This window comes from Hibiscus syriacus, unplaced genomic scaffold (genome assembly GCF_006381635.1).
Source record: "Hibiscus syriacus cultivar Baekdansim isolate YM2019G1 unplaced genomic scaffold, ASM638163v2 tig00111398_pilon, whole genome shotgun sequence".
In the NCBI taxonomy this organism is placed as follows: Eukaryota; Viridiplantae; Streptophyta; class Magnoliopsida; order Malvales; family Malvaceae; genus Hibiscus; species Hibiscus syriacus.
In genome coordinates, this window is record NW_024063081.1 from 2,596,997 (window position 1) to 2,610,799 (window position 13,803).

General features: G+C 35.4%; 2 protein-coding genes across 6 annotated transcripts; both read left to right on the plus strand.

The window, feature by feature from the left end:
• The first annotated feature begins 1,874 nt into the window (after positions 1–1,874).
• Positions 1,875–2,378, plus strand: LOC120161035 (protein RSI-1). The gene is made up of 3 exons (XM_039171340.1): positions 1,875–1,952; positions 2,084–2,114; positions 2,197–2,378. Exons 1-3 carry the CDS (start codon positions 1,875–1,877, stop codon positions 2,376–2,378), a joined length of 291 nt encoding a protein of 96 aa, XP_039027271.1.
• A 5,206-nt stretch (positions 2,379–7,584) lies between these two features.
• Positions 7,585–11,717, plus strand: LOC120161030 (senescence-associated protein AAF, chlorolplastic-like). Of its 5 annotated transcripts, XM_039171332.1 has the most exons (13): positions 7,585–7,602; positions 8,035–8,389; positions 8,888–9,040; positions 9,378–9,451; positions 9,673–9,749; positions 9,831–9,902; positions 10,136–10,204; positions 10,431–10,477; positions 10,596–10,710; positions 10,798–10,866; positions 10,966–11,069; positions 11,219–11,294; positions 11,363–11,717. In XM_039171332.1, the coding sequence occupies exons 2-13, from the start codon at positions 8,097–8,099 to the stop codon at positions 11,525–11,527; spliced, it is 1,314 nt and encodes a 437-aa protein (XP_039027263.1). In that variant the 5' UTR covers positions 7,585–7,602; positions 8,035–8,096; the 3' UTR covers positions 11,528–11,717. The 5 variants fall into 5 exon arrangements, with proteins under 5 accessions (XP_039027263.1, XP_039027265.1, XP_039027266.1 ...); XM_039171334.1 differs by lacking the exons at positions 7,585–7,602; positions 11,219–11,294; positions 11,363–11,717 and adding an exon at positions 11,167–11,197 and having other exon boundaries at positions 7,788–8,389; positions 10,966–11,102; XM_039171335.1 differs by lacking the exons at positions 7,585–7,602; positions 11,363–11,717 and having other exon boundaries at positions 7,789–8,389; positions 11,183–11,278.
• Positions 11,718–13,803: the final 2,086 nt, after the last annotated feature.

The following is a 13,803-nucleotide window of genomic DNA, read 5'->3' on the forward strand; positions in this document are numbered from 1 at the left end:
AGAATCTTATGGTTCTTAATAGATGACTATGTTAATTCTTAATATTTTTTCGCATCATAGATGACTTGGGATAAGAAATGCATAGGACTCTAACTCAATCTTAAATTGGTGAAGTTACCGTAATTATTTTTTTTAAGAACAAGTAGTACATTAGAATTTCTTGAATTGAAGAATCTTATGGTTCTTTAATAGATGACTATGTTAATTCTTAATATTTTTTCGCATCATAGATGACTTGGGATAACCTAATCGGACACGCCAAATAATAAATATGTTTGGATCAATAAACTTTTGATTTATCACAACATACGTTTTAATTGTACCGATAGTCGTATAGTACAAGCATAAAGATACATTTATCTCCGTCTATAACTTTTATAATTTGAAACTTCTCTATATCTTTCTCATTACAATCTATATATATGATATTCAATTCGAAAAAGCATCTTTAAAATTTAATATATTTCTTGGAGACTTGGATGAAAATAGTGCATCATTCATGATAATTTTTGTCACTTATGATAATAATATTATAGTTCTTCTGGAGTCTTTGATTAATGTTGTACCACCAGATATGATGTTACTTTGTTGAGTCGTCTGATTATTAAAAGATACAAAACGATCTCCCGACTATAGGGTGTTGTTTTGTTGAGTCATCCGACTATTAAAAGTTACAAAATAGTCACATAACTATTCATAGTTAACTATGATGTCGAGCTAGTGCTTGAAATATTATGTTGGCAAGCCAGTACTTGATAACAATGACGATGATAATAGACATCATTAAATATAATTTTATCATATCTCAATCAGTAGGTTAACGTCCAGCTCAGATTAACGTCAATTTGTTAACGAAAAAAGATGATTTTGGAACATATGAATATACAAGTGATCATTTTGTAACTTTTAATAGTTAAGAGACTCAATAAAACAACATTTTATAGTTGGGGATCATTTTATAACTTTTAATAGTCAGAGAACTTAACAAAACAATACATTATAATCAGGAGACCATTACCCTAATTGGTTTTAGGTTGAATTGTCATCTTTTTTAATAAGTGACAACATACACACAATCTACCAACGTAATTATTCGAATTCAGGGCTTCAAGGAAGAAAAACACTCCCTCCAAGTTAAATTTTAATCCAAGAAGATCAAACAAGTGCCGGCCTTCAACTATGTCATCAAAAAAATAATAGGGAAAGGGGGGGGGAAACTCAAATTGAGTCACAAAACTACACTTTCCGTTTGTAACAAAGATAACAGCGTACGAAAGCCACGCCGCAGTTATCGCTTTGACGAATCATCGGTTTTTCTCCCAACCACCATGTGAGATACCTTCGAACGGTGCTTTCTCTTTTCGCCAATATATTTTCCTCTCGGTAAAAGTATCAATTCCATCCTTCTAATATACATAATTTATGTTTTAGTCTTTCTGTTTTAATTTGTCTCAATTTGATCCTCTTACCTTGCAAAAACTTAGAATTTAATCTAATTATCGATAAACACTTGAATTTAAACTTTTGATTTTATTGATTTAATATATATAAATTGTTGAACTACATTTTTTTTTCTAATTCTTGACGTATAAACTGTTGAACATTTGATTCTCGTATTATTCATTTGGATTAACTTCTTAGTTTTAATAAAGTATGAGATCAAATTTTCACCAATTAAAACAGAAGTCTCAACTTTTCAATTTTCATAAAGTAGAAAGATGAAATTCAAAATCAAACTTTCTCTCTCTATTTTTTTTTATATTTGCGTATAAATATCTGCACTATTCCTCTTATTTTTCATCATTCTAGTCAGTGACTCGTTCTTTTTAGTGTTACTAAAAAAGGGTTGTTTTTGAAGGGGGAAAAAAAAAGGAATGGCAGATTCTTCCCGAAGTTCATTGTTTCTGCTATTTTCTATGCTTCTTTTGATTACACTGTCCAACGTGGCTGAGGTGCGTACTCAGTAGCAGCGATTTAAATCCTTGCTATATAATGATTTCATACCGTACTATTATCATTATATAATGATCGTTATTTCGATCATGGATCGTTATTTAAATCCTCGTTCGGGAGAGGATTTCAGGTTTACGGTAGTGCTAAGCTTCGTCCATCAGGTAAACATAAATTCTTTCTCCTGAATTCGCTTGCATAAACTGTATGAGTATATATGAATGACGCATAAGCATGGAATTGTAGAATGCAAGCCGAGGTGCAGTTACCGATGCTCGGCAACATCGCACAAGAAGCCGTGCATGTTCTTTTGTATGAAATGCTGCTCAAAATGCCTATGCGTCCCGCCCGGCACTTACGGCAACAAGCAACTCTGCCCTTGCTACAACAACTGGAAGACCAAAGAAGGAGGTCCCAAGTGCCCTTGACAAATTACACTCAATAAATTATTTCTTTTATATTTTTATCATTCGCATTTGATGTAGGTAAGGGTTTAATAAATAAATAAATAGAATTATTGAAGACTATATCTTTTAACCTCCGATATTTTATGTTTTACGTTTCAATAGGGTTAAATATAAATTCATATTATTTGCATAACAAATATACATCCATATTATTATTATTATTATTATTATTATTATTATTATTATTATTATTATTATTATTATATTATTGTTCAGTAAACCTACTTAGTTTTGGTTGTGAAAGTGGATTTGTACTATTGAGTTTTTCTTTTAAAATTATTTGAATTTCAAAGCGTTCTTATGAATCGATTATAAATTTTAAGAAGATGAGTAAAGCAAGAGAACTCTCCTCTTAGAATAAGAATGAACATGTGATTTTTTTAGGCAAACAGGTTTTATTTTAAGGGAATGAAAGAAAAAAAGTTAAAACTTATCTAAGAAACTTTAACAAAATATAGATACGAACAAATCTGACTGTATCAGCAAACGAAACACAACGAAGGATTAAACAAATAACAAATAAGTGTATCTTGATCAAGAGGCAATGTAAAAATCAGCTCTAAAAAAATAATCAAACGACCGAAAACATGCCATGAAAACGGGAAAAAAATATACTCATCTTTTCTCCAATCTGCCGCCATCCCTCATTTGCAAAATATCGAGTCACCGGTTATTCTCTCCAGCCCTGATAGATGTTATTGGCGACAAGATGAAAAAAAGACGTTTCTCGGTTAAAAGTGATTTCCATGCTCTAGACAACTTATATTGGGATGCCATTGCCAAAGATCCTTGTTGGCGCGTAATTTGGAAACATCAAGTATGGGATCGTATACGAGGCTTTCTCTGGCTGATAATGAAAGACAAAGCTCTCACAAATAACAATAGTTGCAAGAGAGGCATATGACAAGACCCCTCCTGTCCCGTTTGTCACGACACAAATGAGACCATGCTCCACATCCTTCGAGACTGCAGCAATGCCCGCATAATATGGAACAGGTTATTGAGGATTCAGCCTCAAATTTCTTTCTTTGAACTACCTCTTGCAGATTGGCTTATAAAGAATCTTAAATCTTCCATAGTTTGTGGCTTTATTGATGGGCCCTGGAATATATTATTTGCAACTCTAGTTTGACAGCTTCGGAAAGGTAGAAACGCATTTGTCTTCCAAGGAATTCCCATGGATTTTAATGTGTGTTTCATGTTGAATTAAACGAATAATTTCCCTATAATCAGATTAGTGAAAATGCGAAATAAAAGCGGAAAAATAATAACCGAAATTGATAACGGAGTTCAGCCAATTTTGCTTACGCCTCTGGAATGCTGCAGATCTTTTATTAAAGAGAGAAAATTTACAGGTGTTTACAAAACACTCATTACTCACAAGAGAACTTTCTAAACTCTTTAGTATTGGGAGAAAGAAATGATTTTGGGATGATTTTGAAGCTAAATGGATTAGGGTATTTATAGTTGAAGCTTGAGGACTAATCTTGTAAATACCCTAAAGTATGTAGGGACTAAAATGTAATTAACCCTTCATAATTTTCAACTAAAATGGCTGCCTAATTTAGACCAATTTTAGCCGCCCATGTTGATTCATTTTCATCCGCCCATGTTTGAATTTCCACGCCCATGCATTGAATTTTAAAAAATCTTTCACTTGAAGACTGATTTTAATATGTCTTCACACCTTGATCAATGAAACAGTATTTCTGGTCTCGTTACTCTAGCATGCCAACTGAAGCTGAACACATCTTCAGTTTGTCCGTAGCCACCGTCTTTGTTGACATAAGCGAGTCCATCTCATCTTTCATGGAAGACTCCCACTTGACTGAATCCTCCACCTGCATTGCTTCATCATAGCACTCTGGTTCACCATTGTCAATCAGCAACAAGTAGTGCAAAGAAAGCGAATAACACTGGGTTGGTTTAGGAATTCTGGATGAGCGTCTCAGTTCTGGTGTGCCTGGTTCTTCTTGAACTGCTTCAGGACTGATCTGAACTTCATTTCCAGAACCACCATCTGGTTCATCATTGAGTGGACTTTCTCTGTCACTCGAGGAACAACATTCCTTATCCTCTGACTTGCCTTCATTACGGAATCTCTTGCCGCTACGCTCAGCTTTCGGCTTTGCTTTGGAAGTCTTATTCTTCTTGACTCCAAATTCTTTGATGGACTCGACAGTTGTCAAGGCTTTAGACAACTCCTTGACTTCCCTTCGCTCCAACACTTTCTTCGCCCATGGCTTCAATCCGAACATGAAAGTGAATAACCCATCTTTTTCTGTCAAACTTGGGACTTTGAGCATGAGTTTTCTGAATTGGCTCACATACTCCTTAAGTGTCCCTTTATGCTTGAGACGCCTCAACTTGGACTACGCCTCCATCCTGGCATATTATGAGCGGACTTGCTCACTTTGCACCCTCTGCTTGACGACTTTGTCTCTCGCTATCGCATCTGGTCCCTTCTTGTGCTCGACTGCTTTGATACCCGCAGTTTCGTCACGTCTCAATCTTGGATTAACTACTTGAGAACTTGTAGTCGCATCATGTCTTGTTCCTTGCTTGGCCACATTGATCCCCTCAATTAGACCAAGTCTTTTCCCTGGCTTGGAAACTTTAACACTTGCAACAGCACCAATTCCCGCTACTTCTCCTTCTCCTTCTCCCATCCTCTTCATGATGGTTGTAAGGCGACGCTTCTCGGGACATCCTCTAATCAAATGAGGACCATCACAGAAGTAGCACTTCAATTTTTCCTTGCTCCCCTTCTTCTTCACACCGGACTTAGCCTTGCCATTCTTTCCCGATGGCTTTTATTGGCTACGAACAGTCGATGGCTAACATTGGCCTTTCGAAGAGCTTCCTCTATCATCTCCTCGCTGCACCTTTTTCCCGGTCTCCCCCATTATTGCCACTATCTCTGGCATGGGCCTGACGACACATCGCTACTTGGCTTGACACCTGCGAGCTCAGTCAGCTTTCCGGCTACATCTATGGCCTTCGAAAGTCTCTAGGCATCACCTTGCTCTCTCCCGAGCATTGCCCCTGGTCTAAGTCCTTACAAGAAGGTCTTGAGCGCACTATTTAGCTTCTCAATTTTCACATTCCCTTCGTCTGCAGCCATCGCTCCCACTCAAATCTGGCTTCGTTTGGATCGTTTCTGACAATTCTTGCGAACTATCGTGTATAAAAAACACCTCCGTCGACAAACTCGTATCGCCGACAAAATTTTACTATTCACAAAATTCACTATTCACGTAAATAGTAATGAATAATAACCTTGCAAATATTGACAAAATTCACAACCAAAAGCTCTGATTACCAGTTGTTGGGAATTAAACGAGTAATTTCCCTATAACCAAATTAGTGAAAATGCAAAATAAAAGCGGAAAAATAATACCCGAAATTAATAACGAAGTTCAGCCAATTTTGCTTACGTCTTTGGACTGCTGCAGATCTTTTACTAAAGAGAGAAAATTTACAGGTGTTTACAAAACACTCACTACTCACAAGAGAACTTTCTAAACTCTTTAGTATTTGGAGAAAGAAATGATTTTGAGATGATTTTAAAACTAAATGGGTTATGATATTTATAGTTTAAGTTTAAGGACTAATCTTATAAATACATTAAAGTGTACAGGGACTAAAATGTAATTAACCATTCGCAATTTAAACTAAAAAGACTGTCTAATTTAAACCAATTTTAGCCGCCCATGTTTGAATTTCCACGCCCTTGCATTGAATTTTCAACACTTCAAATCAGTATTGCTTGGAGTAAGCAGTTACCGGGCACCAGCTACCCCAACAATCCTTTGATACAGATCCACAAGCACCGCTTAAACATGTCCAATGGCTACCACCGGATATCGACTGGATATGTATGAACGTTGATGGGGCAGTTTCTAAACAAAGTAACAGACGGGTCTCGGTACTGCTGGTGGTTTATTTCGAGATCATTTGGAAAATTGTTTGATGGCTTGTAACAGGTACATCGAACACTCCACGGTTTTAAAGGCAGAGCTCTGGGGGATTTTGAAAGGCATGAACTTGCATAGTTTCAAGGCTTTGAAAGAATAATAGTACAGACAAACAATGAAGATGTATATCAGCTTCTTTCCCCGCCTTCCGCTAATAGTCCTTTTGCTTTGGTGCGGGCAATTGCATGTCTGTATGAGAAAGCTCGGTTCGTTGAATTCCAAAAGATTAATTGGGAAGTAAAAAAGCAGCGAATTTCATAGATAAGACAGTTCCTTTATCAGACGGAGCACTCAAAGTTTTATCTTCGCTTCCTACACAGCAAGTCGATATCCTAGATAGAGATATAAAAGGTCTCTCGTACCTGTGTACAAGATCCAAATGTAAGGGCTTAAATTTCCTTTTTGTTATTTAAAAAAAAAACTGTACGTAGAGGTAGAATTTTTAAAAACTGAAAAAAATAAATAAAAAATACGATAAGTATTGAGATTGATATCATTGTTTGTTAAATAAAATGAAAAATAAAAGAAATGTCAGTTAAATGCGAGAGAAAAAAAATAAAAGAATCTCTTATACACGTGATTCGATGTTAAGAATATAAATTTTAAAAATTTATACGAAAAATTTAAGGATATATATATAAAATTTTAGAAATAAATTAAAATTTGAAACTTTTATGAGTTAGTATCCCTTATCCATCCTTGCTCAGAACCATGCATAAGAATCTCGAGGTAGTAAAGGGAAGTGCAGTTCAAATCTGGTAATACCAAAATACAGGAAAACTTTACCCAAAAAGAAAAAAATTTTGGTGCATAGAAAAACCAGTGGCTTGAGAAACACACAAAGATTTGCATGTTTATCCACACTGGATAAGCATGCTTTCGTTTGGACCAAAAAGGTTAAAAGAATTACCCAAACAAAGTTAAATGGAAAATAATAATGGCTGCTGTTGCAACCCAAATCCATGACATCTGGGTAAGGTATGATAATTGTCAGAAAAAGACCCTCGCATATTTGTCTTCCTTTTAAGATCTTACTCTAGTTGCAATCGTTGGCTCTCTCGGGGCCACATGCTTTGCCCGTGGTTCTCATTTCACTTCCCAATTCCCTTGGCCACTGTTCCACATTCTCCCTATTTAAAACCAGTTTTGTTTAGCTGTCTCTCTCTCTCTCTGTTTTCAATCTTTCAAGGTCAGTTTGCTTTCAGCAGGTTGGTTTAATTCTCTTCGTTTGATAGTTTTTGGGTATTTAACGCATTTTTTTTCTTAGTGGGTTTTCATTGTTTCCCCACTTTTTCTACCCAATTTCCGCAATGAAATTGTGAAGCTCTCTCTGTGTGTGCGCGCTAGTTGCAAGAAAAAGCACTTATTGCTAACTTTGGTGTGTGTTTTTCATTGTCTGGTGGCAATAATTGGAATCGAATCATTAGAGAATTGGAATAATTGTTTTTGATCTATTGATTGTTTCAGTCAAGATTGAATCATTTGAGATGATATTTATTAAATGATTAGACTGTATCTTAATTCTTATATAACAAGAGAATCTCTTACCCTAGTGTTAGTATTCGTTTTCCAGACGATTCAACTTGACTATTTAAAGATATTTTTATGTAGCCCTAATTTATATATTTTGTTTAACTTAGCTTTCAGCTGTTGAAAGGGCGTTTCTGGGTGGGATTATTTCATTGCTGTGTTGATTCCTTCCATGGCATTTACTTCAAGCAAGGTCCCAAGTGGCTCAGTTGTGACTAAGAATGTTGGTCACACTAGGCTACATAGTAAAATCTATCCTATAAGTCAAGGGTTCGAGCGTCGGACACTGAGAAATACACCACTTTTGTTGGCAAAGTTGAGTTTCCCGAATGAACGTTCGGGAAGCATATATGAAAAAACAGGTGGTTCTGCTATCACACGAGGATCTTCCATGATATGCTTGTCTTCAAGAACTCGTAATTCTGAAGCAACGGAATCTGTTCAATCTTGCCCTGATGCATCCGGGTAAGACTTTTTTTTTGTTGCTTTAAAATCATAATTCTCAATGCTTAAACATTAGTCGAGTAATATCTCATTGGTGATACTTTTGTTAAGAGTCGTTTATCATAATAATTCTGCACCAGGTAAATTATGTGCTATTTTTAATTATCTAAGTGATACTTCATTTTCATAGTTCATGTTCTGTCATTTTTCATGTTAGGAATTATTGTTGCAATAATGTGTTTATCAGGAAATCTTCATTTTTCTCAGTAATTAATTTTTTATAGCTAGCCTACCTCATTTCTACATGTACTACATCAAGGGTAGTACTGTTCCTTTTTCTTTATCATCGAGTTCTGTTTCATCCTACACATTTTTGAGTTTTTATTTTGTTTTTCCAGTGATTTGCATTATCATGTATAAATTAGGCACTAAATGTAATTTAGCTAAGTAATATCTCATTTTCGTGCTTCTGGATATGGCCCATCCTGAACTTATTGAATGCATATTGTTACGAGTCAGTGCACAGATTGCAGAAGATGAAGTTAGTCATTCAGGCATGCATGGGATAAAAATACACTCAAGTCAAGGCTTGGCTGAAGCTTGTAGATTTGCGTGCAATGATGCAAAGTTTGTAAATGAAAGGGCCCGTAATGACATGGTTCTGCTTTCTCGGTAATAATCAGCAGTCACATATATATATGACAAAATAGGTTGCCTTCATAATCAGATGTTGGTATAATTCTCGTGTTTAGTATTGCATTCATGTTGACATGTTCTGTATTCTTAACATGAGTTTACTAACTCTTATTTCAGTGCTAATGCAAACTTCGCAAAACCCCTGAACTTAATCTATTTCAGCCCATGAAAATTGTCACAGCTCTATTTAGTTGTTTGAAATTATTGGTTATTCTCGTCTTGTTGAGTATCATTTCATGTTCGCATGCCCTTATTTATTATGTTGGTTATACTCTAGCTTACTACTATTTTGCTATTTTTCTGTTTTCTTCAGTGGAATAATGAGGTTGGACGCCCGTGCTCGTCAGGATGTGGCTATTCTTGGGTCAGGATTTCTTAAACTCGATGGTAAACTCTTAATGCAGTAATTTTGTAAATTATTTAAGAGAGTTCTCAATATCTTTTACCGTGGGAAACAACACTGCAATGAGGCAGTGTGTAAAATGAATTTAGTTGGTAACGTTTAACTGAGACGAGCTTTTTCATATTTATGATGTGTACAAAGATCTTTTGATATTTCCAACATTGTTTTTCAACATGATGTTTCGTTTTGAATTTATGCTATGCAGCTAGGGCAAGAGAAGATACAGAAAAGATCGACCGAAGTGTGAAGAAAAAGGCTGAACGTCTTCATCATATTGCCACTGTATGTGTATTTAGTTATTAGGTTCATTTTCTAGGAAGGTATCATGGATTTAATTTCATGAAGAACCTTGTATCTTTTCAGATCTTAAAAGACAAGGCCCAATCTAGATTGAAAACTGCAGCTGATAAACATTGGAGTGATGGTGCGTTGGAGGTACTTATATCATGCATTTTTCTAATTCTTTAATATCTTTCCTTACGGTTAGCTTATTAATTGCTTATATTCAGTAACCACTTAATTTCATTTCCATTTACCAAAAGGTTGAAGAACTAAATGTCTGGTTATATCTCAGGAAGGCATAACATTAATTTGCAAGTGTTTTGAACGTGTCTTGACAATGTAGTTTACTGATTATGAGTAATAAAATATATGGTGCCGTCTTCCAGGCTGATCTGCGCCGTGCTGACTTCCGTGCTAAGCAGCGTGCAATGGAGGATGCTTTAATGGCTTTGGAGGTAAGGGACAACTATTTTTTTAATATTATGCTCTGATTATTTTCTTGGATCTTATAAGACTAGATCTGAACCATTGTTATAGAATAGATATAATATATGGTGTTGAATAATGCACTCAGCACTTTGCCTAAAAAAATCCTATATTTTCGACAAAGAAGGTAATCAATTCTGCATTTCTATGCGTGCATGGAGCATTTATGTTCTTTTGATTTTGTTGGTTGTGCAGTTTACGAAAAATATTCATGACATGATGGTGAGCAAGGTGTACAAATTGTAAGTTCCTTTCATATTGACTAGTTTCCCACTGTCTTTTTGCTTCTCCGTTTTTTTACCTCTAAACGTTGGTGAAGCCTTAAAGTTTGACCCCTCTGCACGTGTATGTCTTATCCAGCCCACTGCGATGGGAAAGTTCACTATCAGCTAACGACTTGATGCTCGAGAAAAATGGGAAGACTCTGGATTTCTTTAATGGTGAAGTGTCTACCAATCGCATTAGTGCTATTCAGGTCCTTTGTGATTGCACTTATCCTACTGCTTCCTTTTCCAGTTGCATCAAGAAGCATAACATTGAAACCATTTATGTTGACATTCAGGAGGCTTACTGGAGTATAGCATCTGCACTTTCTGAAGCTGACGGAATTGACTACACAGATCCTGAAGAGGTCCAAACCGAGCATCCTTATTCCTCATCTGATGGACCATTTGATCTAAGCAAAGCTTTATTGTCTGTTTATTAACTTGCTCTTTGCTTTCTGGAGCAGCTCGAGTTGTTAATAACAACTCTTATAGATCTGGATGCAATGGATGGTAAAAGCAGTGTATCACTGCTGGCAGAGTGTTCAAGTTCTCCTGATGTCAGTACAAGGTATGCTCTGTGGAGCTTGCTATTTGATAAATCACCTTCTTTTTTTCTTCAAAAAACACCATTGATGGGGATCGAACACGGGTCACCCACATGATAAATCACCTTTCCTATAGATAAAATGGTTGGTTTCTGTTTTGTATGTGATGCAGACAAGCGTTGGCTAATGCACTGGCAGCAGCTCCATCCATGTGGACTCTGGGAAACGCCGGCATGGGCGCATTACAGGTAATTTTGCCAAATTTTAAACCCCATACAAACAGTTTGTATTTATTGGTATGGGTTCATCTGTGTAGAGGCTTGCGGAAGATAATAACCCTGCTATCGCTGCGGCGGCATCGAAAGCGATCTACGAACTAAAGAAACAATGGGAAATAGAGGAAGGGGATTGCTGGAGGTTCATGATGAATCTGAAGCCATCGGATAGCACAGATGGAGAAGATGATGGAGATGAAAACTAAGGAGCAATATGAAAATGGAATTTATACTGTAGATATGTACACATAGGTTTTAACTAGTTGCCGGCAAGTGATGAATTCATCTAATGTTAGATGTTGGATTTCATTACTTCCTGGAAAATCTGTCGACTTTGCTTGAATTATCCAATTTCTTTTTTACCCAAAAGCTCTCAAATAAATCACGTTAGAATTTGTTCTAATACGGAAGTTTATGCACATTATTTGTTTTCCTTAATGAAAAATCTTATTAGTGTGCTTTATTTCATTCTCTTCTTTGACATCTGATTGAGTAGTAAAATCACTCACGAAATTATTGTCGAGAGAAAATGGTTAAAAATTGGTGAAAATTGCTGTGGTGGCCAAAAGTTTGAGACCGTACTTACAAATGGATTAATTACGTGTTAGATATAAATCGGTGGGTTAAAAATGTATTAAATAATAATGATTAATACTATAAAGAATATGGAGTTTTATTGGCATTTTTTTAATAAAAAAATAAAATCTTATTCATTATAAAAAAAAATCTAGAATATAATAATAGAACTTTAATAAAATTGATACTCTTAAATTGACATACTTACTTTTTATACTTAAAATTTAAATATGTAGGAAGAATTGATATCATCCAAATAATTATAATAACAACAATTAACATACTAAAATAGATAACTTATTAATTAAAATATCTTAAAATAAGGTTATCCTAATAACAAGATAATGAATGGTTCTGTTAGTATACACTGTTTTTATCCGAATTTTATTTACGAGAAATGACACGACCTTCCAACATGTGCATCATCCCCCACATAGGCCTCCAAAATCCAAGGTTCCATTGCAAAGCCTAGAGGCCACCCTCCTAAGTCAAGGCTTCGCCATTGACTGAACTGAGTGTTGGATATTAAGGAAGAGTTGTAGTGGTGCTTAGTGTTGGAGTATGTTTGTAGAATTTGCACGGTGCTTCATTGCTTGTTTATTGTTTTAAGTGTTGTAGAATCTGTTATAGTTTACTTGAAGCTTCCTTATGTTTGAAGTTAATGTTGATGATTAGTGATCATATTAATCATGACTTGTTCATATTCATACTGAGCATGAATATGATTGCAAATTGAATATGTACAACTTTTATTATGCCATATGTTTTGTTGACTAATATTATCTGCTGTCTATTAATATTGTGAAATTATTTTTTTAAGTTTAAGAAAATAATGTTAAAACTCAGGAGAATATGGGTATAATAATTTCTCATGTATATTTAGTAAAGTTTACAACTGGTATATATATATATATATATATACAAAATTAAATATTTTGTGTAACTAATAAACAAACTAGTATTCAGTTATAAAACTGTCTAAGCTATGTTCAACACTCCCCCCTCAAGTTGGTGGTTGGAAGACATCTTTAACCACCAACTTGGAAACCAAATATTCATGTTGATGTACTCTCAGAGCTTTAGTCATCAAATCTGCCAGCTGCTCATTCGAACAAACATGTTCTGTTTGTATGTTGCCGTCTTAAATCTTTTCACGAATATAGTGACAATCAATCTCTATATGCTTTGTCCTCTCATGAAAAACCGGGTTTGCAGCTATTTGAAGTGCTGCTTTGCTATCACATTTGAGTCTCGTTGCTCCTACTTTCTTTTCTCCAAGCTCATTCAGTAAACCTTGCAGCCATGTCACTTCTGTCGTCGTTACAGCCATACTTCTATACTCAGCTTCGACTGAAGACCTTGCTACATTACTTTGCTTCTTTGACTTTCAGTAAATAAGAGAATTTTCAAGCTTTAAACAAAATCCAGTTACTGATCTTCTGGTCATGAGACATGTTCCCCAATCCGAGTCACAATATGCAATGATTTGGCTTTTACTTGATGCATCAAGCAAGATTCCTTGTCCTGGACTTTGTTTTACATATCGCACCACCCTCATAGCAGCTTCTAGATGTGATTCTTTGCGCTGATGCATAAATTGACTCAAAAAATGCACAACAAAGGTTATGTACAGCCTGATGTGAGTAAGATACATTAATCTTCCCACCAACCTTTAAAACATTGTCTTATCTTGCAGCACATGATTACCACTTTCAACTATTTCTTGGCTTTTATCATACTCCACTGTAGTTAACTTTTTGTTTTGTTCTAGTGGAGTTGGAGCAGGTTTAGTAGTACTCAAACCAGTGTCTGCTATTAATTCCAATGCATACTTTCTTTTATTTAAGACAATCCCCTCCTTTGATCTAAGAACTTCAAAACCCAAAAAATACTTTAATTCTCCTAG